Source organism: Phoca vitulina, unplaced genomic scaffold (genome assembly GCF_004348235.1).
Source record: "Phoca vitulina isolate PV1807 unplaced genomic scaffold, GSC_HSeal_1.0 scaffold75, whole genome shotgun sequence".
Taxonomy (NCBI): Eukaryota; Metazoa; Chordata; class Mammalia; order Carnivora; family Phocidae; genus Phoca; species Phoca vitulina.
Window position 1 is genome coordinate 2,192,306 of NW_022589778.1, and position 21,414 is coordinate 2,213,719.

At 43.0% G+C, this 21,414-nt stretch overlaps 2 protein-coding genes across 4 annotated transcripts in view; one reads left to right on the forward strand and one right to left on the reverse strand.

The window, feature by feature from the left end:
* The window catches only part of LOC116625246 (RNA exonuclease 1 homolog), a 46,542-nt gene extending 38,892 nt beyond the window's left edge, over nt 1-7,650 (forward strand). Inside the window, exons 14-16 of the mRNA XM_032393666.1 lie at nt 3,607-3,745; nt 5,907-6,027; nt 7,544-7,650. Coding sequence (XP_032249557.1) covers nt 3,607-3,745; nt 5,907-6,027; nt 7,544-7,626 — 343 coding nt within the window. The 3' untranslated portion in view covers nt 7,627-7,650. The remainder of the gene's footprint in view (nt 1-3,606; nt 3,746-5,906; nt 6,028-7,543) is intronic.
* A 1,661-nt stretch (nt 7,651-9,311) lies between these two features.
* TEK (TEK receptor tyrosine kinase) overlaps nt 9,312-21,414 on the reverse strand; it is a 93,999-nt gene continuing 81,896 nt past the window's right edge. For all 3 annotated transcript variants that reach the window (XM_032393661.1, XM_032393662.1, XM_032393660.1), the window contains 7 exons: nt 19,550-19,740; nt 18,899-19,012; nt 14,650-14,720; nt 13,582-13,622; nt 12,565-12,661; nt 11,134-11,233; nt 9,312-10,307 (listed from right to left, as the gene is read on the reverse strand). In XM_032393661.1, the coding sequence (XP_032249552.1) occupies nt 10,233-10,307; nt 11,134-11,233; nt 12,565-12,661; nt 13,582-13,622; nt 14,650-14,720; nt 18,899-19,012; nt 19,550-19,740 (689 nt within the window). In that variant the 3' untranslated portion in view covers nt 9,312-10,232. The remainder of the gene's footprint in view (nt 10,308-11,133; nt 11,234-12,564; nt 12,662-13,581; nt 13,623-14,649; nt 14,721-18,898; nt 19,013-19,549; nt 19,741-21,414) is intronic.

The following is a 21,414-nucleotide window of genomic DNA, read 5'->3' on the forward strand; positions in this document are numbered from 1 at the left end:
TTCTCTGATTTATTTCACTTAGCCTAATACCCTTAAGGTTCATCCATGTTGTCACAAATAGCAAGATTTCTTTCTTAGAGCTAAGTGGTATTTCTTTGTAGATATTATGCTGCATCTTCTTATCCATTCATCCATCAGTGAATACTTAGGTTATTTCCATATCTTGGCTATTGAAAATAATGCTGCAATAAACACTGGAGTACATATGTCTTTTCAAATTAGTGCTTTCATATTCTTCAGATAGATACCCAGAAGTATAATTGGTGGATCATATGGTAGTTCTGTTTTTAACTGTTTGAGGAAGCTCCATGTTTTGCATAGTATACGTCTGTGTACCATATATACTGTATACCGGCAGTGTGTTGGCTGCACCAATTTATATTACCACCAACAGTGCACGAAGGTTCCCTTTGCTCCACATCCTTGCCAACACTTGTTATTTCTTATTTTGTTGACAGTAGCCATATAACAGGTGTGAGGTGGTATCTCATTGTGGTTTTGATTTGCATTTCCCTGATGATGAGTGATATCGAGCATCTTTTCATGTGTCTGTTGGCCATCTCTATATCTTTGCAAAAATGTCTATTCAGATCCTCTGCCCATTTTTTAATCCGATTGTTTGGGATTTTTTTGTTGAGTTGTAGAAGTTCTTTATATACTTTGGATATTAACCCCTCATTGGATAAATGATTTGCAAATACCTTCTCCCATTCCGTGGGTTATTTTGTTGATGGTTGTAGAAGCTTTTTAGTTTAAGGTAGTCCCATTTGTTTATTTTTGCTTTTGTTGCCATTGCCTTTGGAGTCAGATCCAAAAAAAAAAAATGATTAAAATCAATGTCGAGGAGCGTTTTGCCTGTTCTAGGAGTTTTATGGTTTCTGGTCTTAGAGTCAAGTCTTTAATTCTTTTTGAGTTAATTTTTGAGTATGGTATAAGATAGTAGTCCACTTTTATTCTTTTGCATGTGGCTGTCCAGTTTTCCCAACACCACTTATTGAAGAGACTATCCTTTCTCCATTGTGTATTCACTCTTTCTTTGTCCTAGATTAATTGACCATATATGCATGGGTTTATTTCTGGACTCTCTATTCTGTTCCACTGATCTCTGCGTTTGTCTTTATGCCAGTACCATACTGTTTTGACTACTATAGCTTTGTAATATTGTTTGAAATCAGGAAGTGTGATGCCTCCAACTTTGTTGTTCTTTTTCAAGATTGCTTTAGCTATTCGGGATCTTTTGTGGTTCCATACAAATTTTACAATTGTTTGTTCTATTTTTGTGAAAAATGCCATTGGAATTTTGATACGGATTGCATTGGATGTGTACACTTCTTTGGGTGATATGGTAATATTAATAGTGTTCTTCCAGTCCATGAGCATGGAATATCTTTGCATTTACTGATGTCCCCTTCAATTTCTTTCATCAGTGTCTTAATTTTCAGTGTACAGGTCTTTTACCTCCTTGATTAAACTTATTCCTAGGTATTTTATTCTTTTTGATGCTTGTAAATGGTATTTTCTTAATTTAATGAAATTTCATTATTAGTGTATAAAAATGCAGTAGACTTTTGTATATTGATTTTTTTGGACCCTGCAAATTTACTGAACTCATTTATTCTAACAGTTTTTTGGTGGAGTCTTTGGATTGTCTATATATAAAATCATGTCATCTGCAAACAGTTTGAAACTTCTTCCTTTCCAATTTGGATGCCTTTTATTTCTTTTTCCTGCCTCGTTGTTAGGTAATACTTCTTATACTATGTTATAAGTTATACTAATACTTCTTATACTATGTTAAATAAAAGTGGAGTCATGTATGTTTTGTTTACAGGAGACAATAATATCAATATGTACTTTAAGTTAAAAATACTTTGCCAGTATTTTTATGTCTTGCTTTTCTCCTAAATTGCAGTAAAGCATAGAAGTAGCCATGTTTCTGGACAGTTACTTAGAATGTGCTTCATGGAGTCCACTAGTGTAGTTTTCTGCATGTATTTCACTTGTTCTCATAAACCATTAAGATAGGTAATTAACTCTACAGATAAAACTGAGACCAGAAGGTTAAGTAACGTTCTGAAAGTCAAATAGAGTAAGTGTGAAGTGTGTATATATATATATACACACACACATATACATATGTATATGTAATGGAATATTATTCAGCCATAAAAAGAATGAAATCTTGCCATTTGCAACAACATGGATAGAGCTAGAGAGTATTATGCTAAGAAAAATAAGTCAGAGAAAGGCAAATACCCTATGATTTCACTCATATGTGGAATTTAAGAAACAAAACAAATGAGCAAAGAAAAAAAAAGAGAGAGAAACCAATAAACAGACTCTTAACTATAGAGAACAAACTGATGGTTACCAGATGGAATGGGGGGATGGGGAAATAGGTGAAGGGGAGTAGGAGTACACTTACCATGATGAGCACTGAGTAATGTATAGAATTGTTGAATCACTATATTGTCCACCTGAAACTAATATAACACTGTATGTTAACTATCCTGGAGTTAAAATTAAAAATTTAATAAATAAATAAAACAGTAAAAAACACCCCACAAATATAGTAAGTAAGTAGTAGAGTCATAGCAGAGTTCGAACTTAGGTTATCTGGATTCTGCCTAGGGCTCTTCCATGGTACCCATATTTCATATTTAGGCTTTATATTTTTTATTATTTGAGTCCAGTAGACACACAATGTTACATTAGTCTCCGGTATAAAACATTGTGATTCAACATCTCTCTATTATTCTATGCTCACGAGTGTAGCTACCATCTGTCACCATACACTATTAAAATATTATTGACTATACTCCCCATGCTGTACCTTTTATTCCCATAATTTATTTACTCCATAATGAAAAGCATGTATCTCCCACTCCCCTCTGCCCATTTTGACCATCCTCCCATCCCCCTTCCCTCTGGCAACCATTTGTTCTCTATATTTATAGGTCTCGTTCTGCTTTTTGCTTATTTGTTTTTTAGATTCCACATATGAGTGAAAGCTCAGTCTGACTTACTTAGCATAATACCCTTTAGGTCCATCCATGTTGTCATAAATGGTAAGATCTCATTCTTTTTTAATGCTGCATAATATTCCTCTGTGTGTGCACCACATCTTTATCCATCAGTGGACACTTAGGTTGCTTCCATATCTTGGCTATTATAAGTAATGCTGCAATAAACATAGGGGTGCATGTATCTTTTTAAATTTGTGTTTTTGTTTTCTTTGGGTAAATACCCACTAGTGGAATTACTGGATCATATGGTAATTCTAGTTTTAATTTTTTGAGGAACTTCCATATTGTTTTCCATGGTGGCTGTTTTAGGCTTACTTTAATGGGAGATAAAGCTCAGATTATACAAAGAGAGTTCAAGGGAACTCTGTGAACTCCTCATGTCTCCCCCCTCCCAGGTTTACATTAATTAATCCACATTACATTTTACAAATATAAGCTAGTAAAGGATAGCTGATAGTCGTAAGTAAGATCTTTGTTTTGTTCAGTGAGTGTTTGTCACACTGGGTCAGTGATGTGTTCTAACTCTAACGGATGAAATCCAGCGAGTTACCTTCTTGCATTGTGTGTCTTACTGGGGCAGGTTTTCTGGTGTGGTTGAAGATGACCTGAAGAACACTAAAACATCGATCCGTGATGTCCAAGCCATCCTGTTGAACCTGTTCAGTGCTGACACTGTACTAATTGGACATAGCTTTGAACATAGTCTCTATGCTCTTAAGGTAAAGAATTACAGCCTTGTACTTTCACAGAACAGTATGTGTTAAGATGGTAGTCCTTATTATTGCATTATCATTGATTGTTGATTTGCCCTGTTAACTAAGAAGAAAAGAATTGCTGTCCATGTTGATAATATAGTCCAACCATCATAAACCAGAAGCGGTATAAGACAGCTAAAGTCATTGGGCTCATCCAGATCAAAAAGAAAATCCATTAGTTAGGATAAAGCCAGAATCATTGTTTGACATTGTCTTTAATATTCAAATGGGTAAGACTAAGTTTATCTAACAGGTTATTTTATTCACTACTTGGAGATACTTTTTCATATTAAATCAGGTAGGTCTTACAGGTAGGCTCAAAATCAAATGTCATGTTCATTTTTCTTGGCATGATAGACCTGAAAATCTACCCCTTAATATACTTCAGGTTAAAATTATCTGTTCTTTGCTCTAGAACAGGAGTCAGAACACTGTGGCCGGTGCTGGCCACCTATTTTTGCAAATAATTTTGTTAGACCCACTGCCCCCATTCACTTCTGTATTTTCTGTGGCTGCTTTCATGCTACAACAGCATTTTTAAATAGTTACGACAGAGACTGTGTGGTCTGCAAGCCCAAAATATTTACAGCTTGGCATTTTTAAGAGTTTGGTGACCACCTCTGTTCTAGAACACTAGTATCCGATAGAACTTTCTATATTTTCACTATATACCATGGTAGACACTAGCCACATTTGTTATTGAACATTTACAATATGTCTAATGTGACTGAGAAAATGATTCTTTCATTTTTTATATTAAATTTAAACAGCCACATGCGGCTGGTGGCTTACCACTTGGACAGCACAGCTCTTGAACTTTGGAGACATTTGCTGATTCTTTGTTTTAGCCACCCCGAGGACTTACCTTCATGCAGAGAAGGGCTCGTTCTTCTTTGGTGCAAGAATACAAATAAGGCCATTTAAATTTCATAGGTGAATGTCAGCCCTGTTCTCTGTAAAGCACCTGGTATTCAAAGTATAGATTTGTTTCCAATAGCAGTGTTGTGTTTGCCTGTGACAGGTAAGTCTGGCATGTGCTTCTACCCAGACCTACCAAACTGTGCAAAAAGAGAGGTGGGGACAGACCTAAGTTTTCTTTGAGAAAGTTCTTCCAGGGATGTCCTTCTGTCGCCTCAGAGACCTCACGTCTCAAACTGAACTTCTCACCATGACTTTCTCTCCTTTTTCAGGAACCATTTTATTCCACCTGTCTCCTAGCCCAGACAACTCCTGGATTTTCCTATTTTTCTCTATTTCTACCACTGTCTTCTTTGATTTATTCAGTACCCCACAGCCAGGAGCTGGTGTCTGGATAGTAGTTGACACATTAAAGGAGAATTTAAAGTGCTTCTAAACATGGCATACGGGTGCTAAATGTTAACTTTCCAACTCCTCATTTTTCAATGAGACTTTATTCTTGAAGCTAATCTTCTTCCATGCTCCTTTCAAAATACAGCTCCCCTCCTCAAGAATCCAAACTGGTACCTAACTTTCTAGGCTCTCAGTTATCTGACTGCTCTTCTTTTTATCTATCTTAATTTCTGCTGTATGAAACTTCAGTGGAAGTTTATGCATCATCTTTCATGTATAAGCACAGGAAATTTGGACATAGACGCGACAGGGTCCTTGTCTATGACCCCTCCCCAGACACAAGTAAACCACTCATATGTGGTAGGACATGTGCTAAGTTGAGGTGTGCCCCCCTCACCGGAGTCCCAAGGTGGGAATGTGACTCTGCATCTACCCTGAGTCTTGGTTGGAACCTGTCTGCACATGCTGCCCCCTGGTGGTGCTCACAGGAGGAAAGTGGATCCACAAATCAGACCGCTTAGATTTGATTTCCAGGTACTCTCCTAACTCCGTTCTTCATCTCTCAGAGCTGCAGTTCCCTTGGCTGCAAAAAGGGCCAATATCATAAAAGGGACAATAAAATATCTACCTCATTAGGTTAGTCTGCAAGTTGTAATGATTAATCCATGTGGAGGGCTTAGTGACTGATAGTCTTAGCTGCCTCACATTCCTTGCCCATGGAGCATAGTTCTCCCTCTACAATGATTGTTGCTGTGATCAGTGTCGTTATTCTTTGGGGAGGGCTTCTGAGAGGATTTTCTCTTTCATTTGACAGCTAATTCATACTTCAGTTGTGGACACGACAGTTCTGTTTCCTCATCGGCTAGGCTTGCCTCACAAAAGATCCCTCAAGAGTCTAGTGGCTGACCACCTGCAGAGGATCATTCAGGACAATGGTAAGAGCCTGTTCGCTCCTGATTAATATCAGGATCCTAAGTCTGACTTGAGTAAACAAACCATGGGATTTATGGTAAAAGGTCTGCTCCCTGAAGTGCTTAAGGTGGGTTTTTCTGTATGGATTCTCTCCTAGGGTGGAGAACCCTAAAGCATCTTGTTATGTAAAAAGCACTAAAATGCCCACTGCCTGGTGTCGTCGTGGATCTTCCACGGGCATCAGAATAACCATTACAGAGAATGGTGGCCAAATCTTTGTTCGGCAAGTTGCCTGGCCTTTGAGTTCATGTATAAAACTTCTGTGGGTGTGGAGATCTAATTCCAGTCTAAATTTAGCTGGGTACCCCTTTTCATACGAGCTTTTCATCAAATGAGATTCCAGAATTCACTGGGTTTGGGTCATCTCACCCAGAGTAAATTGTGTGTGTTGTGTTAGAAAAAGAATTGTTCAAACTCAATAGATTCATCATATGTGCACTTGATTTATACTGGTGGTGTGTGTATCTTGCTCTCAGAACATCTGTTTTTTCTGATGAAATACACCCAACATTAAACAAGTTAATCAAGTAGAGCAAGGATAGCTTCCAACTACCCCGTAAGTGGCATTGCCCTGTGCACAGTTGAGCAGTGTCTGCCTTGGAATGGAGGTTAGTGACTCTCTACATTCATGCGTGCCCGTGTAGGCTCCTCTTTCGCACAACATAGAAGTCTAAGAAAATTAATTCTGCGTATGTTAAAATTTATGTTACAGTGCTGTGTTTCTAAGGATACCTAAGATATGGGAAGGCCCTCTGATCAAAATACCAAGTGTACCGTGTGGTCTTTATTCTTTCACTCTTTGTCTGTTAGAGACTGCTGTTGTCTCGGTGGGTCTTCGTCTGTTTTGCTAAAAATGCATCTCAAAAAATTCCTACAAAATTCTGTTATAAAATATAATGTGTTCTATTGAAAACCGTCTTGAACCTTAGACAGGAAAATATTTCACTTCACAAAAAACAGCTTATACAAACATCTAATACCCCATTTTTTTCCAGAATAACACAAATGAAAAATACCATACCGTTTTAGATGTGCTGATCATGTGACTTTTCTCATTTAATCTCATACATCGTTTATTATTCTCACCAGAACTGTAGGCTTTATATTTTGGGTAAATTTCATGCACTTGTATCTAAGGTCATTCTTGGTGTAGAGAGCTGTACTTTTTCTAGGACTCTCTATTTTTGGCTTTTTGCCAGATCTTTTACTAATGCCTGCCGCTTTGTTGTTCTCTGTAAAAGAGGTATATGGGGAAGGTGACAATGTGAGGACAGGCTACATAGGAAGAGGGAGATGTTTGCTAATCTAGACTTATGTATAATCTTTACAAAGGAATCAGAATCGTATTTTGGTAAGTGCCCAGTGTTAATTTTTTAGACACATGAACTTAAGGCTTCGTTTTGTGAACCGCTGTGGTAGTATCACGGATGAAGTCGTTGTAGGTCTAACACGTTGTTTTATATTCTGTACCGTTTGGAGGTCACAGTTCAAGTGAAAGTGCTGCCGCCTGCATGGAACTGGTTCTCTGGAAGGTAAAAGAAGACCTGAAAGGGAAGAAGTAATCACTTTGCCTGAGCAGATCTGAAATCCCTGCAGTGTTGTTTCAGTGACGTCTCTCCTGCTGACAGTAGAGTTGGGTCTATGATGGTAGGAAGTTTCTTGACCTTTTTCTTCAAAGAGGAGAAAGAAAAGTGCTGTTGAGGTTTATTTATTACATGTTCAAGGTTAAGCTTCCACAGTTTATTTCAGAAGCTGTGCGTGGGGTGGGGGGCGGTTAGTTGGGAGGATTAAGTTTGTTTGAATTTTCGACTCTTCCTCATGGATCGCGTGTGACAGTGGATCGCGGTTTACAGTTGAACCAGTGGGCCCGTGTCCTCCATCAGGGTCATGTCTCCGGTGACGTACATTTCTTTTTCTCTCCAAATACTGAAAACCATCTTGACCTAACAGAATTTTTTTTAGGTCTCATATAAATAGAATAGATTTTCCTCACAAAGTAAATGTAAACTTTTCAGCGTACTCTGTTAACATAAAGATTTTGGTCATTTGGCTATTGTGTAATGTACTTTTATTCTAACTGGTGTACTGTGACTGGATTTTAAAAGGCGAAAGATTTATGCGATCTGAAGAGAAACCAGAGTGTCTATGACTGGATTTTAATTCATAACAACTCATTTTTTTTTAAGGCAGTATCCTCTGGATCTTCTAAACACAGTAACCTGCATTCCCAATACCTGAATTGTCTCATTCTTTTGAGGAGTTAGCGCCATCTTTCTTGCTTTCTCAAAATGTGGACACTACATGACTTTATTCTGTTTGATTACCCTTAAGTAAGTATGACTCTTCAATATTACTGTTGCTGACATGCTACAAAATCACAAAGGTTTTATTGCCAATAGAACAGGTGAGTCGGTGTAATCAATAGGAGGGCCTCTGTGCCGGAAGTACACCAGTCACCTTCTGACAGTTGCTTGTGCGGATGCCTTTGTATTGTGACTTACAAGTAACTTAATGATCCCTGAACATCTTTTTCTTGCTGTCCCACGTACTTCTCAGCCAGGTCTCTTGTCATGTACTTGAGGTGAAGTAAAATAATTCAAATTTAGATCATTATGAATCTAAGTAATATATAATTAAGAAGGTCAGACTATTATAAGGAAAAAAAAAAAACGTTTGTTCCAAAGTCATATGCAAAATTTGAAGGGATTATCGGCATTTTCAGGTCATCCTTGTTCAGTTCCATGTACTTTGAAACTAAGCGCGGTCGGAGTATGTCTACAACACATGGGTAAAAAGCCAAAGGAGCTATGACAGGTATCCGGACCTGTGTTCGAGGGCTCTTCACTGAGTTTCCAGCTGTTGATTCAGGGTATGCTAGCAGCCTTGCTTGTGCTGTCTCTACCTGAACACGCTGTTGTGAACAGAGGGCCCTGCTATCGCCTCTGAATACGTGAGGTGGATTAAGGGGCAGGAATAGGGAACTTTATGCTGTATGTTGACCGATTTCACACTGTCCCATTTAAGAGAGATTGCAGTTCTAAGCCCTCAGTTGACACTGGAACACTACTGGAGGCACAGAAAGTGGACTAGACAGAACCCTTCTCGATGTTTCCAGTCCTGCGAGCTGGAACTAGCATGTCTGGTGGAGTACCACACCCACTGCGCTACGGGCATCTTACCGACGGAGCTGGAGGACGGTAACTTGAAAGACATCTGGCAAGACCTAGGAGAAACATTCCCAGACGAAAAACAGGTAGGCAAGACATTTATTCACTTACTGACGATCTCAGGGCAACGTGTGCCTACGGTATGAACTGTAAACTCACAGCTGATCAGCATGGAAACTTTACAATGTGTAGTATGTGAAGGGACGTCCTGTCGGTACAAATGTCACATGTCTCCCAAATAGAATCCCAGGGTTCCTGCTCGATTTCTTAAAATACACAAATCAATGTCACCAGAGAAACTAAAACTAAATCCCATTAATTTATCAAACTTGTACTTCTCTAAAGATCCTTAGACTCCTACGGAAAGAGGGTTAAGTCCCCTTCTAGATGGATTGACTCGTGGGCTCTGGAAACACATGACGGAGGTGTCCAATGACCAAGTGAAATTGAAATGGCTTCTACAGGTGGGGGAGAAAGTTTAGAGATGGATAGAAGAATCCCCTTCAAATGTTCACCTATGTCCTGATAATCTAACATATTTCCCCCACTTGCCTCACCGGTGCTGTCAGGGTGGGTGTGAGGTTTATTAACAACATCTTTGTTCTATACGGCAAAACATTTTATAGCATTCACTATGAAGGTAAATATCAAAAACATCCAGGGTGATAATGAGTTAGGCATCATAGTAATTGTACTCGCACACCTTCCTGTAAAGTCCGTATTTTTAGAAAAATATATTATTGCATATGAAACCATAAACAGGCATTCTGAGTTCAGCACATTCTTACTCAAAACAGTATATACAGTCCTAGTAGAGTCAAAGTGTCCTATAGATTCACACACAGGGGTTTCTGCGGTCACGTCCCAGACATACAGCAATATATATACATTTTTATATTCCGTGTCACCTCTCTTGGCAGAGTCTTGCTGGCTTTCTTGGCATCAGGGGTCTGACACGCCTGGGAAGGGGCAACATTACATACAGATGGATGTGGGTTGTTCTAGGCTGCTTCTTCAGCAGAGCAGTCGATCCCGGCGTAGGCAAACTTCTCATAAAGTGTAGTGTTCACGTAGGTCTGCGAGAGCAAGAGCGGGTCAGAGACACAGGTTCCCTCCGGCCTGCCACCGCCAGGGGCGGGAATAGTCAGACCCTAACTTGCTTAACTTGTTTCAATTCAAATACTAGGTACCTGGGGGACGTTTTTCTGTCCTTAGTCCCCATGTTGTATTTGACAACTTTCTTCCTGAAATGCGTCCCTTGCCTTCTACACCTAAGACTTCATCCTCTTACTCTCCTCAGTCTCTGGGCCATTCTTTCTTATCTCTCTGTGGTCCCTCCGGAAATGTCCCAGTCTCACGATCATTTCTCAGTCCCCATTTCCCTCTGTGTGATCTCACCCACGTCTCCGGTTTAATTACCCCTTGAGTGGTGACTTTCCATCTATTTCCCTAACCTAAATTTGTCTTTTCAACCTCAGATCTGTATAGTCAACTACCTGCTAGACCTTTTTAAGGAATTCCTGACCCTCCCCCCAGGAACCTGCAGGCCAGGCCGTATGGTCTATCAGCTGTGTGTCCTCGGACACATCACTCTCACCTCTTTGTGTAGATTTCTCCTGTAAAATTCGAGAGTCCGGCTCGATTACTGAGGAGGGTCCTTCTAGCTCAGAGGCTAATTCTACCTGTTGTACCGTGTGTGACTCTCTCTTTTATAGAAATCTTATTAACTCAGACATTGTAACATCCTCAAAGTTGGGGGCCATGTCTTTTATGACCCTCTCTTGCGTCGGGCTATGCCCAGAACAGCTTGTTGAATTGTATCAGCTTTTTTTTTTTTTTTTTAACCATACAGGGTGCATGACGAATCGTGACTCAAGAGCCTGCCTGGAACTCCATGCTCACCTTGCGTTCTTCTAACATCCTGTTCAAGGACACCAGGATCTGGGCAAACGAGGGCCTCTCATAAGGCTTCTCCCGCCAGCACTGTCTCATGAGGTCATACCTTTGAAAACAAAGAGTTAAGCAGTGAACTCTGGGACTCGGCTTCAGTCCTGGGCATGGCCCGGTGTGGGGTATGGAAAGGAGAGAAGGGAATGTAGCCATTTCACACATGGGCATCTGTGCTTAACCAACAGCACAAAAGTAGAGCACCGAGTTTCTCTCTGGCCTCCCCCCCCACACACACACATCCCCCTTTCTTCTGTCAGTAAAACTAGTGTGTATCCTCAGTACCGTTCCTGCGGGATCTTGGTCTCAGCTCTTCTGATGATCTGGAAAGAGCTGACTCATGTGTCTAGGGCAGCATCTCCCTTGGAATACTCCATCTCTCAAAATGTAATTTGTTTTTTTTAAAAAAGGGTTCCATGCTCTAATAAATTTGCAAGATCCACCTATTGCATCTCCCTCTTAGGGAATAGCAGACTAAAAGCTTGAGAAGTCTTGCCATTACAAACAAAAAACCTGTGTGACCTGACTTAACCTGGAACTTGCCCCCGTAAGTGTCCACAGAGCTCCTTCTGCCTTGTATCATCTATTTGCATCTTGCATGTACCAGGAACATAGTGGGGGAAGCACCGGTCTAAGGCAGTACTCCCCCAAATGTGGTCAGAACCACTTGCATTAAAATGCATATTCCTGGGACCCACCCTAGACCTATAGAAGCAGGGTCCGGGGTAGGGCTCAAAATTTCACATTGGGAACCTTATGGGCCCCAAAGGCTACCAACGTAGCAGGGTCTAGGTTCCTGCCTCTTGTACCAGTGACCTAATTAATACCACACTTTCTTAGAAGTGGCTCCGTGTGGACAATAAATCCTTGGCTGAACCTAGAGCCTTGCTCTTTCCTATCATGGCCATCCGGCAGCAGCGACTGCAGGTAGTTCTGGGAACGGTGGTTTCACATCATCCTTCCCTGGGGAATAATTCTTAGTCCTGGAAAATTATCCTTGCAGAATCAAGATTCTGTGATTTAAAAAAGATCCATCTTCCTCATGTCACAGCTCTGAAATCTCTATCCCCAAAGTGAGCCTCAAGGTTTCATACATTTATTCATGAATTTCAGATCTTTTCTCCATTTGTTGCCTTTCCTCATGTCCACTTCCCGATCTCATCACCTTCAATTCCTGCTGGATTTCTACGCAGATAAAGCTCTTAACTCCCTGCCCACTGCAAAATGGTCTTAGTTTAAGGAGCCCCCCCCCACCCCCCTTTATTTTGGCTATTTGGGAGGGCGATGTGTGTGTGAATGAGATAACCCCTTCACTAGAGCCTGTCTGTCCCAGGAACACGAGGGGAAGGTCAAGATGAAACGGCCCTAGGGTGTGGCCTGGCTTACACCTCGTCATCACAGTTGAGGGGCTTCTCCAGTCGGTAGCCCTGGGGCAGCTTCTCGTACAGTTCTGCACATGTCATCCCGCAGTAGGGGGTGCCACCTGGAAGACAGACAACCACGTTGCCCTAAGCCCCTGCTAGTGTGGAACGCAGTGTCACCTGCCCCGAGCCTCTCAAGCCGAGAGACTGGGAGAAAGACCGGGTGTGTCAAGGGAGGGTGCCCACCCAGCGTGATCTTCCTGTCTGAGCAAACCCACTGCACAGCCCCGCTGCACGTAGGCCTCCAACCACACTGCAGGGTGGCCATCCCCTCAGTGGAAAGATCCAGCACGGGGCTCCTTACTCACAGTGCTATTTCTCTTCCCCGAAGTCAGCCTGCCCAGCTCGTCTAGTGTACCAGTGAGATGTTATCTTTTCCTACTTGGGAGTCTGCAGTTAGGTTATCCACTTCCTATTTGATCTATAATAGTTACTGCCCAATTTTAATTACAAAACATGCTTACTATAGAAAACTTGGAAAATACAAAAAAGTTAAGAAAGCAAGCAATAGTTTGTATTACTCTTCTGTGTACTCCTTCCAGGTTTTTCATGGGTAGTAGTTATAAAACTGGGATCCCAGCGTAAGGAAATTTCTGGATTTTGACATGTATGTTTCCACATGCTATTAAATGGCCTTCAGAAATGACTTTTCATGGCTGTGTAACATACCATCTTCAAGTTGTACAGGCAAACTTGCAATAGTTCTATGACATCCCTGCTCAGAGACAACCTCTAATGAATCTCCCAGCTACCAGGTTGTTAGTATGAAGCATGACATTAGATACAGGGCTCTCAAAAAAGAAACATGGGAACACACACACTCAGACACAGAAACCTATCAAGTTCTATCTCCCAGTCCCATCTGGCCGTGCCACATCAAAACATAAAAATGGCACCTGTGGAATGACACAGTGAGGGAGCACGGGAGGGGCCCACTCCCGTCACCTGAAGTCTCACCTGGTAGATAAACATGGATACTCACCTAAGCTAACGATCTCCCACAGTAGCACTCCGTAGGACCATCTGCAGGGGACACGACAGGGAAACCAGTAATCAGCAAACAAGTTGACCAGTTTTCTGCCTCAAAAGTCAGGGTGACGGACGCTTTGCCAGAAAAGGAAATGTCAAATGTGGGCGCTCCCTAGGACAGGGCCCTGGCGTGGCATGTGTTTACCTCCTCTTGGGCCGATGGAAGGATTCTACCAGGGAAACAGCGTTAGAGCCCCCACTAGCTTTAGGCGGAGAACATGGGACGGTGCTGGGGACAGCAGGTGCAACTCTAAGCTGAGAGATTGGGGTTAAAACCCAGCTCTGCCACCCTGGTACTCGTGTGACCTGGGACAAGTTACTGAACCTCTTGAGGCCTCTCAGTGTGTTCTGAAAGTGGGAACACCAACTGCTGCCTCTAAGCTCTGCAGAGAGGATGTGAGAGAACATACAAAAGGCACGTTGCATGCAGCGAGGACATGAGTACTCGCCAGCCCTCTGCCCTTCCCCAGGCAGAAGCTAAACTCCCTGGACAAGTCACCTCAACCCTCGAGGCCTCCGTTTTCTCCCGTCAATAAAGGTGTGAGCCACCTGGCCTAGGTCTCACTCCCAACCCTCCCGTCCACCGGCAGCCTGACACTTGTCCCTGCAGGCTGAGAGCAGAGACGTGCTCTTGCTCTGGCCTGCCTTCTATCCCTGCCACCTCAGACCCCCAGCAGCTAGTCCGGGCTGCCTCCACGCTCTGGGTCCTGTACGTTGAGGTCGGTCTGGGACTTGGAGCCACAGGAAGCCCCATATGCCCCTTGACTCTCTACAGACTGAGAATTCACCACTTCTCCTTGACCGGCAGAAGGAAACCCATGGCCTGCTACCAATGGCCTTACACGATGAAAACGGTCTACTCTGAGGCTTCCTTTTGTAGACTACTATGAATTTATTTCCTGGGCTTACTGATGAGCTTTATTCCACAGAGGGACATCATAGTCCTGCTTCTCTTTAAGAACTCTGTCAAATGCTTATTTTCCTGGGGGGAAAAATCCCTTAAAATAAAAGGCTTACTCACACGTCACTGTTGGTTGTATACACACTGTAATTCAGTGACTCGATTGCCATCCAGCGCACCGGGAGCCTTCCCTGGAGAGAGCAAAGTGAGAGAGCACTTAGGCAAGACAGGGACACTGCCCGGGGTGCGCAGCTTGCCTGGAGCTCTGCTTCACCCAAGCCCACGGGGAACTCCACTTGCAATTCCCCAGGCACAAGGTATGGCGGACTCAGGGACTGCTGTTTCTGTACGTGCCACGCACAAGAGTGTTCTCAAATCCAAAGACATGCAAAGAGGATAAGCCCTGCTTGCTTCAAGGAGTCCCTATGGCAGTTTTATATAAAGAAAAATAACAAGTGTAATAAGTGTGGGTATGTGTGCGTGTGGGTGGCTGTGGGCCTTCTTGGTAGGCATCTCATTTATTCACTTTGTGGCTCTCAGAGGCCCTCAGAGGTTTGAAAGCGGAGGGAGGCAGAGAAACCAAGAATTAAACTGTAATGTGGGAGAGGCTCTGGCCATGTCAGGTGACCAACTGTGGCTGGAGGAGATGGGGAAGGCTTTCAGACAAGGGGACCTCGGAGCTAGGTCCTGTAAGATGGGTAGGTGTCATCAGGTGACTCGGGGGGAGGAGAGCTCAGACCAAAGGGAACTGTGTGCGTACACATCGGTGGAGGGGGAAATCGCTTCCCGTAGATGCAGTTTACAATGGGTTTGGAGATGGCACGAGAGACACTCACTCATCCTTTGGGGGCTTGGCCCTGACTCTGTCCAGGTTGTCCTCATTTCTTTAAGTCCAACCTGGGAAAAAGGAATGTGGACTGGACACTGGGAAGTTTGACTTCTATGTTTTAGTCCTAGTTTCACGGTGATTTGGGGCTCCCTCCCTAACGACCCACCGTAGGAATCACATGGGCCCTACTGAGAGATGGCTGCCTCCTTCCCAGGGATTTGTCCAAGCTCCAGCAGTGGTGTTTCAGCCCACCTTAGCCAACAGGTGGGGCAACATCAGGACTATGTGGGGGATCTTCTCGGCCCCCCTGAAACAGGAGCAGGCATTCTCCCAGGCCACCCATCCTGAGACCAGCCCTGTCCTGGACCCCAAAACTTCTCCTGAACGTGCCCTTGTCTCCTAGGTCTTTGTGAAGTAGTGATATTCTGAAGCTCTTTCTGATTTTAAGTCTGATTGGCACTTTACGGTTCAGTTATAAAACTATCTCTTCTCAAACCTACTTCTTCAGTGTGTCCTCAACATTCGCCTCCCTCCACTCCATGCCCACCCCTCCCAACCGCCCACCTGTTATCCTGGCTGCTGCTTCCCCTCCACAGGAATGCAGAGTCATTGACACTTTCTGTCTTGTCTTCGCTTTTATGTACCTGCTAGCTTCTGACCTCATGCCTCCCAATTACTAAGTTCCATGTTCGCTTTTTTATTTTTCTCATTTGACATCTTTTGGATCTGTCCACTTCCACCTGTCCCCCTTGCTCTCTCACCGAAGTTCAGGCCACCATCGCCTCTTACCTGAGGATAACCTCTTAACTGATCTTCCTGCTTCAGAGTTTCACTCCCTAAGGATCAGTCCTCCTCACCATAGCCAGACTGATCACTCGAAATGGCAAATCCAGCCACATGGTTCCTTTTCTTAAAGTTCTTCAATGTTCCTTATTGTTCCAAGATCTCAAGTCCTTAACTGAATCCAAAATTTTTTAGCTGGAATTCAAGAATCTTCAAGAAGACCTCATAACCCCTGCCTCCTCCCACCTTGAATTTTAACTCTCCCTCTTCTCTGCATTACACTCCAGACACATTGAATTACTTGACCCCCAAATGTTTGCCTTTAGGTCTTTATATATACTGTACCCTCCAGGTCATCCAATTCATTCCTGTATCTCCAATATCTATTTAACATTTGTAAAACCCAGGAGTTGGCCTCCTCCAGGGAGCCCTCATGACTGCCCACAGGCTCAGGTCAGTGTGCATTCCTCCTCTGTGCTCTCCTGGCCCTCAGCACTCACCAACTGTTAACAATTGTATATTGCGTGTCCGAGCTCTTTAAAAGTGGAGACTGTCTCAATTTATGTACCAAAACCCAAAACCTAGCACAAGCATGAAACACTCTAGTCATAAATAAATCAATGATGAGGGGCTGGATCTATCACGATAATAAAGCCCCAAATCACTTAGTACGTTAGTTTGCAACACTTCCAATATTAGCATCACCTGGGGGGCTTAAAAAACAAACAAACTGATGTAGGAGCCCCACCCCAAAATGACTGAATCATAGTATCTCGGCTGGCCGTAGGACTCAGCATCGGTACTTTTTGAAAGCTTCCCAGATGATTCTGAAGTGCAAAGAGAGTAAAAAATGGCTGGTTTAAACAGGAGGCCAGAGAAGGTAGCCGCTCTGCCCTCTGGTGGTACCTGGCCACACTGCACCCTTCTTGCAGGGAGCTCGTTTCTCTCCATTCCCTCACCTTTCCTCCGCCTCGGCTGCCCCTTGGTCTTTCCTCCCAGACCCTCTGTGCTGCCACAGAACACTTCACCCAGCTGCTAGCAGACAGAATTAAGTTCTGACCCATCTAAGCGCTCTGCCCCTCTAAGCATTTTCCCCAAACTCCCCAAGACTGCCGAAATCCCTGCCCTTTATGAAATGCCAAGCAAACTAGCATTTCCCCTGGGGATCTGAGGACAGCATCCAAATAAAATGTGTAGGTTGTGGGGCTAAACTGTGTCAGTGCTTCCACCCCGTCACCCAGAGCACCACAGCCCCCAAATGCCAGAGAGAAGGAAAGGGGCTCTGTGAAGGAGAGCGCAAGCCTCAGATGGCCCAGGAGAAACAGGGAGAGTGGGAGTAAATGGGTGAGTGGTGGGTCCTGCTTCTTTAAGACAAGCCCAGCCCCTCCTCAGAGAAACATTGCCAGCTTTGGGTCAAGCAAATTCAGAAAAGCTGATAAGAACAAGTGAAAAAAAGTATTGTGTGGAAGCCAGCCCTTGGGGAGGCGCCTACAGCATCTGAAAGCATTGACATTGATAAGTATCTGGGGCCCCACTGGATGTGTGTGATGGTCTCTAAGGGCCAAAGGGGCCCCACTTCAAACCCTTATCCAAAAAGGGACTGGAAAGATCCAAAATGGTTATGTTCACTGGCATAGTAAATATATAAAAATATGTATGTTTGTGTAAGTAAAGGAAAAATAAAATAAAATGTGTCAAGGGGGTGAACTATGGGGTCATTTGCTTTTCGAAACATTCTTGAATATTGTTTGTGTTATCTTGTCAGTAACTAAAATAAGTATATTGGAAAAAAAACAACAAACCCTGAATAAGAGGATAAACACAGAAGCCTGAGCCTGGCTGAGGCACTTTGTTACCCACAAACATAAAGGATCATGTGAAAACTGCAGTAGTCCCAGGAAACCTGAGCCTGAGCAATGTCCGTCAGACCTAGGAAAGAGGGGCCATGCCACTGGGGTAGAGCCACTGAACACATACGACCACCACAGGAACTGTCAGCCCCAAGGCTCTGCACTTGCCCACCCACGCAGGGAAAGCAGAGGGCGGCGCCATGTTGTCAGCAGGGCTCTCAAGTCCCTGGAAGGGGCATTTCTGGGGCTTTATGATTTCCGCTGGGCCACAAAAGCAGAATGAGCCCAGCTTCCCTCCTACTGTAGTGACGTTCTCCTGGGATCTTGTACTTGAAGATTAAATATCACTGTTTGGGAGAGGAGGTATCATCAGGCGAATGTGGATTTGATGTGGGCTTGGAGAGACAGTGGAAAACTTTTGGTGAAGAGAGAACTCTTCTGTGGGCTTTAGAAGTTACGAATTTCTCTCCAGGGCCTCCTTGTGATTTAGGAACCTCATTAATTTATTTCCTTTATATTTGGAAAGTATGTTAAATGTCTTTTTTTTTTTTTGCCCCTCCTATGCTTGCTGTGCATGAAGGGGGATTGACGGAGCTCCTCAGAGGTTTCTGGGTCTGACACTTAGGGGTCTGAACTGGATGCAGACCAGAGCCCCTGCACCATGAGGCTTGCATGTAGCATCCCTTGGCCACATGTGACGGTGGCTTTTCACTGGTAAATGTGGAGCCCTCAGTCATTTTAGGAATCAAAACTCTGAAAGGATGTTTGCTGGGCCCGGGCACTATCTCCTGGGGTAAAGAGCCAGGTGCCTAAGTCACCAAAGAACAGCAGTATTCCAAGAGAAGGGCCATTGGGAGAGGGAGGGGCCCTGGGGAGGATGTTCTCAGGGTCTGCGCTCTGAACTTACCATTGTCTTTTTCACATATACTTCTTGACCTCGGGACAATCCAAAATCTGCTATTTTGGCTACATAGTTTTCACCAACTAAAATGTTCCTGGCAGCCAGATCCCTGTGGATAAACTGAAATTTTAAAAAACATCATGTATCTTCAGCACTTTTGCTTGTTCACTTCATTCTTCTGTCACAAAGCCACTGGGGCAAGAATTTTGGGAAATAAAAAGAGAGGAATCCAAGTCCCTTAAAGTTCCTCTCCAGAATTTTCAGTGGATTCTGCCAAATGACCTGCCATGTCTTGGGAGAAGCATTTCAGGAAAAAAAAAAAATAGAAAGAAAAGAAAAAAAAAAAGAAACCCAGATCACTAAATCTTCCTGTTGCCATGTAAGTCATCTGCTGTTATGCATCATTGGGACCCAGATGCAGCTAAGATGGGTTGAGGCACCTCACCAAATACATATGCTGAGATTCACTAAATACAGGGATTGTTAGTGTTCAGCCTTAACTTCTATATAAGTAGAACAGTAACAGATGAAAATTAGGGAGATACTAAGGGGAATTACTGGGGAGGAGGACTTGAAAAATGTGTAGATTTAACTCAACTCTGATTTTGGAGAGAATTTCAAAGGAAAAATGGCCACAGCAAGGTCCTCACAACAAACCTGTTTTTGGCTCAAGTAGTCCATACCCCGGGCCACATCAGCTGCGAAATGGAGGAGCTGCTGGGAGGACAGCGTGGAGGCGGTGCTGTTGGCGATGGCGAAGGCCGGATCGGTCTCCAGCACTCGGCTCTTGCGTAGGAAGTCCAGGAGGTTTCCATGGGGGGCATATTCGATGGCCAAGTACAGGTAGCCTGTGGGGAAAGGGAGAGACACCACCTTCTCAGTGGCCCTCAACAGCTGTGAAATTTCTGAGATGTACGATGGTCCTGGGAACTGCTCATAACACTCGGTGTCTAAAAGCAACATGTCTAGCAGTACCAACCTTGGGAAGGCTGGCGACAGGAGGAAGAGAAGTTCCATGCTCCTGCCATGCTTAAAGGGCCCCATGCTTGAACCCAGGGTCTCCTCTTTCCCACTGCCCTCCCTCCTGCCACCCGTGGACTAACATGGAGGCTTCCTGAATGCTTTCACCTACTCAGTAATAAGAGTAGAATGAAATCAACATGTTTGCCTCCAGAAGATCTAGGACAGCTGGTCTCCATCACCTTTTATTTTTATTCAATATTGACTGAGAACTAATATGAGCTAGGCATGTTATTCCAGTCTCAGCTTTTCCTGAGGTTATTAAAAAAAAAAAAAAAAAAAAAAAAGATTCAGTATCCATGGCAGAAGGACCCACACCAGGTAACTTTCTCTCTCCTGCTTCTACTCCTCCCCGAAAACTCTACTAAGTCACCGTATTGCTGATTAGCTTGCCGGTCAGCAGAGTCTAATGTCAGAGATTGCATTTTGCTTAGAGAAAACAGAAAGCACAAACTTTTAGAAAGACAAATAAAACAACGGGTTCCTTGAAAACATTATGGTCCATTGTCTTGGTTTTATTCCAAATTGTTTTTTTTTTTTTTTTTTTAAAGATTTTATTTATTTATTTGACAGAGAGAGACACAGAGAGAGAGGGAACACAAGCAGGGGGAGTGGGAGAGGGAGAAGCAGGCTTCCCACCGAGCAGGGAGCCCGATGCGGGGCTCGATCCCAGGACCCTGGGATCATGACCTGAGCCGAAGGCAGACGCTTAACGACTGAGCCACCCAGGCGCCCCTTCCAAATTGTTTTTTTTAATAAAATTATTTTCTTTCATAAAAACATTGATCTCTAGAGTCAATGAAAAGTAGAGTGCTTATGGTCTTTTAAGGTTAAATTTTTTTGGTATGTCATTTTTCGAATTTAAAATGTCGAATGATTTTGAACTTCAATGACATTCTAAGACATTGAAATTCTGGCAAAAAAAAAAAAAAAATCTAGCACTGTACCGTGTTGCACTGTAAGGCAAGATACATCTCAATGTTTTCTCACTTCCTTACTGAACTATAAATTTTAAGAGCCAACCAATTACATGCTAAGGTGATGACAGAGTAAAAATTTAAAAGATATATTTTTCTGTTGTTGGTGGTTACTTTTTTGTTGTTGTCAGCTTTCATTTACTGCTGTCCCACGCTGATTACTCTTTTCAGGAAATAGCCCAAAAATAAATGTCATTACTTCATTATTTAACCTAAGGGACATGATCTGGCTTTCAGAATTACACCCTTATTGGATCACAGAATGATATATTGTTTGAAGCCCCAGTATTTTTAGTTTAATAAATTGAGGAAAAGGAAGTAGTCTCTTTTCTATTGTTGCTGTTTGTGCTGCAAAGTCAACAAGAGGTTGTCAAGTTTGTAAATAATTGCTGTGTGGAGCTTTTTTTGTGGCAGCGAACTTTTCCATGAAAAATTAAGTGTAAGCATTGCTGCAGAACAATAAACCCAGGTAGCCTGGAGAAGTGAACTCATAGAAGTACTCAATAATATCTGAATTAATAATAT